Source organism: Dipteris shenzhenensis, chromosome 17 (assembly GCF_047967505.1).
Source record: "Dipteris shenzhenensis isolate YYH24624 ecotype China chromosome 17, Dip_SZ_1.0, whole genome shotgun sequence".
In the NCBI taxonomy this organism is placed as follows: Eukaryota; Viridiplantae; Streptophyta; class Polypodiopsida; order Gleicheniales; family Dipteridaceae; genus Dipteris; species Dipteris shenzhenensis.
This window is the reverse complement of record NC_141612.1, coordinates 17,578,513-17,586,876: the sequence shown is the minus strand read 5'-3', so window position 1 is coordinate 17,586,876 and position 8,364 is coordinate 17,578,513. Positions and strand designations below refer to the sequence as shown.

Below are 8,364 nucleotides of genomic sequence, written 5' to 3'. Positions count from 1 at the left end.
AAATGAAGTAACCTAAAATGACAAATAATACTTGATTTATTCAACGGGCTTCGCACATGCATTAACTGAATATTTTCTATTACATCCATTCTAGGGTGAATCAACCTATGAATATCACTAAAGATCAATGTCCTAAGACCACCATTCAATAGCTTTACATGTGCAGAGTCCATTTCTTTAAATCTTTCTAGTTGCACATTAGCAAAATTTATTAAGTGTATCCTCAAATGTGCACATATAATTCTAGAGCAACATTTCACACCCTATAAACCATATTAAATGCGCTAATTTGTTATCACTTATAGTTTTAAGATACAACAAGTAATGCAATTTTGAGTGAACAAGTAATGCAATGTGTAGAAATGCATTTACATGTGGTAAGCTGACAACATCGAGGTTATCACTTCTTATTTGACCGCAACGTTTAAGACCTCCTTTCTAAATGTATATTGCTACATAAGTATGAGGGTGTGTTCTTCTATGCTTTTCCCTTTCTTTCTATTGCTTCCAGGTGTTTAAGGTTGCCTTTCTCCTTCCCTTAGGGTTAATAATGTTGTACTTATCTCCCTTAACTTTTGACAAATCAACCTTGATGCCATACTACTACCTCTTAGGCAATACCAAAGCCAATGATACACCATGCACTTGTTCACCATACATGGTTTTCCATATTGTCAAATCACACAAATAAAAAGGCTCACCCAAAAAAAAAAAGCCAAAAATAAGATATTACCTTGAATGCCTCCACTCTTTGTGGGGGTGAAGCAATGTACAAATCATGGATATTTTTACAAACTTTTTCCCACAACGAAATTGGCATGTACCAAACGAGCATGCGTGTAGGCCCTCTCAAAGAGCGTAAACCACAACTCTTGAGATCATGAGGGAGTTATGCTTTCTCAAATAAGTCCCAAGGGTGAAGTGTAAAAGGCTCTTAGTAGAAGTACTAGAGGGTTCTTGGCTAGCAGAGCTCAAAGGGCTAGAACCAAGAGACATGATGAAAGCCCTCACCTATCTTTGTACATACCAACTAAAATTTACAAGAAGATTTGGTGGAGTCCCATTGTAACGTATGCTACATCAATGAAGGTGACACATCCATAATCGACAAAATGAGCATGCTGTAAATATTTAAACCAAAGCGAATGTTGTAAGCCTAGAGCTCCAATACTCCTTCTCTTGCTTCAATCGTTGTTCTTTGCGCCTCTTAAAGTAATCCTTGCAACTGCGAAATAGAGTTCATAGGAAACTAGAGTTTTAAAATGGTGAATTCCTCTATTTTAACTTGAGTCAAAAAAAGAAAGCAAGCATGAGAAACCTCTAGGAATAGAAACTTGCAAATTAATGAAGATTTATGGTTAGATAAGTATTGTAACCTATGGGTTTTCCAATGAAATTTTGGGGATCCCATAGCATGTTGTGGACGCAACATAAATAATGGTTACATATTCTCAAATTTTCAAAGTTGTGGGCACTTGGTTCGTGGAGACACTAAGCAAATCAAGCATCAGGGAAAATGGGCTTGGGGAGGGCGGGAGGTCATAAGTGGAGAAACATTAGGAATCACGCATAGGGAAAAATCGGCTCTCTCATTAGGGGCGTACACTGAGAGAATATAGGAGAGAATATGGGCCTCTGAGTGTGTAAAGTCCAATCCGTGTGCATTCTCGCACTAGGGAGGATCAATGTGAATTTAAAAGCATGTGGAGGTGAGATATAAGTTTAATAAGGAAGATAGGAAGTGTTTTTTTTTTTAAAGGAGGAAAATAAGGAAGAGGCGAGATCGGACGGCTCAGATTTGATCTCAGACCCTTACTACTAGTAGGCAATAATGCATGAAAAAATCGTGAGGAAGATGCTTTGTAATCTTAAAGATGCACGGAATCATTGCCGTCTTGGACCCTCAATTTATGTCCTAGTTTTTTGAAGACATCATCAGTTTTCGTCGCATGCACGAAATGATTGACGGCAACATCACGTCGCAGTATCCTTGGAACCCCAGCCTATCGTAAACACGTTACGTAAAGGTGGGTTTCCGTCCCCGCATCCAACAGTTGATGGAAAACAACGTATCGCAATCTTTGCGTCCGCGGTAGGTTTGCTAGCGAATCAACAGTAGACATGGTGGGATTTTATCTCTAACAGAAGATTACCCGTTGCACGCATAACAACGAAGAAATTGCAGCTTTGATCGACCTACATGGTTCTATTTTCTTGCAAGCAGACAATTTACGACTGATCTTTTGAGGACGACTTTCATTGCGAGCAGAGGTTGATGAGAAAGGCATTCAGAGTAGTACCTTCTGTTGATGAGCAGATTCAGCTCTGGAAGCCGGACAGCACCAGCGAAAACCCCCATCTATTAAAAGGGCAAAACAAAGCATTAATTTCTTGCAAAATAGTTTGAGGCGACGGAGTGCAAACTGCAGCGACCCTGAAATTTTGTGGCGCAAGGATGGAGCACTAAGGAAAGGATTTGAAGGGATCTCACACCTCTCTGCAAAGAGGGCATTTAGCATTTTTCTTGGCGTTCTTGAACCCTTGAGCTGCCGACACGGACGCAGCAGCGCACGCGCAGCTGAAGCAGAACATGTGCCCACATTTCAAGGCGACCGGATCGAACACAATTTCCTGCGCACGACAACGCAAGATCCTTGTTAATGCCAACTAACGTCCCAATTGCTTCTAAGCTCGCACTCATGAATTCGAGCTTTCAGTACCGAGGGTTTAGCCATAAGATTGAAGTTCACCATTTTGATGTTTGTTTCCTACTCGCAATACAGAATTCAAGCTGCCAATCTGAATTTGCCATCGTTTAATACGGCATTATCATAGATATCTTTCCGATTATTATAGTAGAGTCATTTGACGAGATCGAAGATGGGATTCCCAGCTATTGTGTGTGTGTGTGTGTGTTTTCCATCAAAATTCCCAGCTAGTGTTTTCGACATTCTTACCAGACAAATGGAGCAGGTAACGTCGATGTCCAGCTTGAGTGATTCATGAGGCATACAAGAGAGCATTGGCTTACTACTGTGCAAGTCGCAAACGCATCCGGGGCACATTTCGGGCAAAGTTTGGGCCTTGTCAGACTTCTGCAAATTGAAATATAAGGCAAGCAATTCCACAAACCACGGAGATTGGAGAACCTCTAGGTGCATTGCCAGTAGCCAACTCCTGAACTTCGACCCTTCGTTTGAAAGATGCACCTGCGCAAAAAACAGTGAAGACGACAAAAATGAAAACCCTTTTAACTCTTCTGATCGCATCTAAGCCATTCTGCCCTTATCACAAGCTCATCGTTGATTGCGCTCAACAAAATTATTGTGGCACAATCGCACCTATCACCATTGTCTTTTAGCTTGCCGAAAATCCATTGGCTTGAAGGGACTTACTAAGCAAACGAATAGAATAAGCATTCCCTGAAGTCTAAAATCCGACAGCCAGAATGGGGGATACTTCCTAAGTGAATGCCGCTAAATCGATTCCGTTCGGATTCACCCTTCCTAAGCACACATCAAATCAGGCACAGCCTCTGGTTCACACCAGCAACGCAATGAACTTGGAACCACGAATTTGTGCGCTCGAAATTCGACCACAAATCTACAGTTATGGCTTGCACTCAGCTGACTCACAGGCTTGGGACGGCTTAAGGATCCTTGTGTCCATTGCCGCTGCACCCGAATCAGTTTCATGAGAAAATAATTTGGATTCTCCTGGCTGGTAATAGAGTATAATATATTGGCGTGAATTTCACGCATCTGCTGCCGGAAGATGAGCACTCACAGCGTGTTCTTCCCAAACTCGCGAGCAATAAATCTATTTTGTTGTAATTTGGACAACGAATCAAACTGCAGAGTTCTAATAGAGGCCACTGGGGTATAATCAGAGCTGAGTTGCTACCCAGGGTAAAATCAAAGCTGAGTTTAATGTGGAAACGTAGTCCTACCTTGTCGTACTTCTCCAGGAGCGTCCTTGTAGCCAGAGTCGTCATTGAAACGTAGTTAACCAGGCTTTGCCCTTCTTGAATAAGCGCTAAACGCTTGCATGCCTGTTTGTGCTTGAGCCGGAAGACATATTTCCTGACGCCAGAAGCAAGATGAAGTTGCAAAAGCCATCGAACCCGGTCGTTGAAATATCGCGATATGGCGATAAGCTCTTTTGCTAGAAGAGGGAAGAAGCCGTCGTCGCATGCTGTGCTCCGATCAATCGATTCGTTCCAACCAGAATCCAAAGGAAGCCGCGAAAAACAGACGCATGTTAGAAAACACTGAGCGTGGAAGGAGCTAGTGCAATAATTCGTGCATCGGAGCAAAGAACAGCTCAGAGGGCACCCAAAAGAGGCTTAACAGCTACGAAGAAGTGTGTTGAAAGATTAGGAGAGAGGAAAACGAAATACCTGGACACCCGGAAGCGGAGAGGGCCGGATGGGAGAACGAAGCAGAGCGAGAGAAGGAAGAGGGGCAGGGCGAGAGGTTGCGCAAGAGGGAGAGGGAGGAGCAGAGGGCGGGAGGGGAGGGAGAGGGCTGTTGATGGTTGCTACAATTGAGGAGAAGGGAATGCAAGCTGTGGAAAGAGAGGGAGGGGAGGAGGGGGGGCTGCGATTGGAGGTAAACGGAGTAAGCGTCTGAGAAAGCCATGGCAGGAGATCATGAGCTCGAGATGTGAAGAAAGGAAGGAAGGTGGAGCTCGAGCTGTGTGGAGATCCAAGCGCTGGAGGTGTGGCAACTGTACTGCAGGCGTGTGGCTATGGAGATGGAGGAGCTCAAGCTGCAAAAGCTGACCTGGAGCTGGAGCGTTGGCTATGGCGATTGAAGGAGCGCAAGCGACGTTGGCTATGGAGATTGTAGAGCGCAAGCGCTGGCTATGGAGATGATGGAGATGAAGCGCTGGCGATGGCGGACCTCAAGCTATGGCTATGGAGATAGTGGAGGTACGGTGGAGCTGCAAGCTATGGCTATGGCAGCGTAAAGAGGTGGGTATGAGAATAACGATGAAGCTCTCTGTGGCTATGGCGATGGTGAAGTTGGAGCTGATGATGAAGGTTCTGTGTGGGGTGGCTATGGCGATGGAGTGGCTTTGGCGACAGATGTGGGTGTCTTAGAATTGCCACCTGCTCGCAGGGCAACAAGACAACAAAACTAACCCTTCACCTCCCCCCCCCTCTTTCTTATCCCATCCTTCCCTCCCCTTAACCATACTTCTCACCTTACCTCACCTCCTCTGTCTGAGTCCGTTCACCTTAACGTTCCCAGTTTGCCTCACCATCCTCCCATCGCCTCAGCCGCTCGATCCAAACCCTTTCCAATGCTCGGGTCGGCTCATTCATGGATCTCAGCCCCTCGTTCCGATGCCTTTTCTACTCGTAGTCTACGGGCCATGGTAACTGTCGCTTCGCCATTGCATCCCCTCCCCCCCCCGCCTTTTTGTAAATCTCAACTGTCAACAAGATTTTTATTGCGGCAAACTCCCTCTGCATTTGGACGGCTCAAAAGCTGCTCTAGCCCACCTTTCACCTCATGTAAAATGGCTCACGGTATCTTTCTCTTGCGATTTTTCCCCTCATTGAAATCTCCCACAAGCCTCGGGGAAAAGTTGTTTCCTTACGTTGGAAAGTGGCACCACTACCCTTTTTAACAAGGCGAATAGTGACAAAGGACCTGTTAAATGCTCCCATCAAGACTCCCCCGAACCAATGATGTTGGAGAATCTACCAACGTGAGTTGATTCCAAGAAAGTTACAACAAACCACTTCCAAATTAAATACTAACAAGTTACAACAAACCACTTCCAAATTAAATACTAACAAATGACCTGTTAAAATGCTCCCTCCAAAGTCACTCGATTCCAAGAAAGCAACAACAAACCACTTCCAAAGAATAGTGACAAATGACTTGTTAAAATGCTCCCTCCATCCCATGAATGCTCCCTTGAACCAATGATGTGTAGAATCAACCAAAGTTAGCTAATTCAAGGAAAGCATAATGACAGACTGCTTCCAATCACTGCTTTCTAGAAATCACCCTCCCTTGGCTCATTCCAAGATCTTAAGTTTGCATCATTGGCTAAGGTTGGTTTCACACACAAGCGGACAAGGCAGCTTGAAGGGGCGTTCAGCTTTGATGGCACAAAGTCATTGGTCCATTGGATTTTTTTTTCATCCGGCCTAGGCAGGCCACCCAAGGTGTGGACAACCAAAATGTACCCTATGTTTCGGGCCCCATCTTCTCTCTCATCCAATCGCGTTCATGGAATTTGCTTTGATGTCCTCCTATGTGTGAAATACCACAATGCCCAAATCTGTTTTTCGTGAGTGGGCGGCATATGTCTGTGAAACCAACCTAACTCGAGAAAAAAAATGTGTTACACATCCCTGTTGAACCTGTGCCAGTTACCAAAATTCTCAGTGGGGACGGGAACTGTGGTGTGCACTTCATTGTGAACAACTATCAACTCGTATTGATGGTGCACCACTATCAACCCATACCCATGGTGCATGCTCCAACCTCATGGCGCATTGTGTTCCCCATGACTCCACAGTCACTTGTTACCCATCTTACACAACTACAGCTACCCAATTCAACACCGACATCACCATTGCATCTTACCCGTCTCTCTTAAACACACACTCTCAGACACTACCACAAGAATGCTACCCAAAGAATGCCCACATCACCATACAATGGGGTTACCATTCCCTAATCCAATCCATATATCTAGTATCACTCACCATTTACCATCCCCTAACCAACCCATAGATTTAGTATTAATCACTAAGGCCTAATGAACAAAACCCTAACTATGCCAATCCACATGCTCACCCTAAGATAGTGAAGTAGCATGACAAGCCTAGATTATGTGTCATGTCTACATCGAAAAAACCATTCGGCTAAAAATGTGTGTGTACACATGTCATGCATGCATGTATGCATCTCTTTGTAGGTGCACATGCATGCACTCACCTATGTATGCATATGTATAATACACATGCTTATCTACGTCAAATATACATTCATATACGTTGGAATCCAAAACATCCTTCCATCCTAAATAAAGATCTAAAGAGGCTACACGCATCACTCTTGCTTCCACGGCACAAAAAGTTCCATATAGCTTACACTTTTGAGCTTGGCATATTCCTTCATAGCGTATAGCTCTGAAAATTCATAGTGCAATTTTCTTATATCTTGCGTACTTTGAAAAGGAAAGCAAAAGAGCACCCATGCTTCATAAAGTGACGTGTAAGCTTTTACACATTCCGAGGGCAAAATATGGTGTTCAAGGACTCAATACTTACATATAGACTTAAATAATTCTCTCGTGGTTATTGTGGTTCTCACACATACAAATAATTCTCTACGTGGCTCTCATGTCATACTTACTAGTAAACATCAACATCCAAAATGGTCTCAAAACATTGTTTTATTCCATCCAATTCAAATGCCATTACATACAATCTAACACTACATTTGAGAAGGGTTACTATTGTATATGGCCATTCATATCTATCAAATAGAGATGAATGGCCATATGTAATATACCCTTCTCAAATATACTTTTAGACATGGGATCAATATCCCATCTAAGAGTATTGCCAAGGCCTAGAAACAGAGCACTAATACGCTAGATCTCTCTTTAAGAGAGTCAACATCATCTGTACATATATTCCTCCACACTAAGGTGGAGCTAATTTAAATTTGGAAATTTCCTTTCGAAAGTGACAAATAGGTATCGAAGACTTAAAAGATATGCTAATAAATTATCAAGCGAGTTGGTATCTAGTGCTATATATCCTTAATAAATTATGTATTCTTATATTTTGTTTGTTGTTGCAGTAGCTTTAGACTTCTCATCTTTAATTAAATATTTTGTTAGTTGTTGTAGTGGCCTTAGACTTCTCATCCTTAATTAAATATTTTTATCCTTGCTTTCCAATAAATATGAAGTGCAATAGCTCCACTTGAAAATTCCAATATACAAAATGGTAGCAAAGTATAAACAAGAATGTGTGAAGAGGAGGGATATCTAAGAGGATGAGAGGAAGAAGAGTATTTAAGAAGAGGAGGAACATCTAAGATTAATTAGCCTACTTAAAGGGAGAAAACTATGATTTATTTAAGCAACATAGATCTCCTTCGTGCACCAAGAACCACATAGGACATGAATTTAGGGGATAAATTGATTAACATATTCAAACTACCATTGCTTTAATATTTTGCCTATTCCCTTCTTGACACAAGTTATCAAACTCCATGACTAAAGAAGGTAATAGAAGAACTTCTTGAGAATCACTATTTGCAGAATATGTATATGAAAATTTTTCTTCATCGAAATTTTCATTTCAATCACATTTATCACGACTTA

At 42.6% G+C, this 8,364-nt stretch overlaps 1 protein-coding gene across 1 annotated transcript; it reads right to left on the bottom strand.

Annotated features, from left to right (window-relative positions):
* Positions 1 to 710: 710 nt before the first annotated feature.
* On the bottom strand, positions 711 to 5,110 carry LOC147891773 (putative E3 ubiquitin-protein ligase BAH1-like 1). The gene is made up of 6 exons (XM_087388953.1): positions 4,400 to 5,110; positions 3,950 to 4,194; positions 2,958 to 3,209; positions 2,494 to 2,631; positions 2,301 to 2,359; positions 711 to 1,225 (listed from the first exon to the last, which is right to left on the bottom strand). Exons 1-6 carry the CDS (start codon positions 4,638 to 4,640, stop codon positions 1,132 to 1,134), a joined length of 1,029 nt encoding a protein of 342 aa, XP_087245079.1. The 5' UTR covers positions 4,641 to 5,110; the 3' UTR covers positions 711 to 1,131.
* Between the last annotated feature and the right edge of the window lie 3,254 nt (positions 5,111 to 8,364).

Excerpts from the sequence above, each read along its gene's own strand:
- LOC147891773 (XM_087388953.1), bottom strand. The coding sequence starts at position 4,640 with ATGGCTTTCTCAGACGCTTACTCCGTTTACCTCCAATCGCAGCCCCCC. Across the intron at positions 3,210-3,949 it reads TCCTGGAGAAGTACGACAAG|GTGCATCTTTCAAACGAAGG; the intron begins GTAGGACTACGT and ends TTTTTTGCGCAG. Across the intron at positions 1,226-2,300 it reads AATCTGCTCATCAACAGAAG|TTGCAAGGATTACTTTAAGA; the intron begins GTACTACTCTGA and ends TCTATTTCGCAG.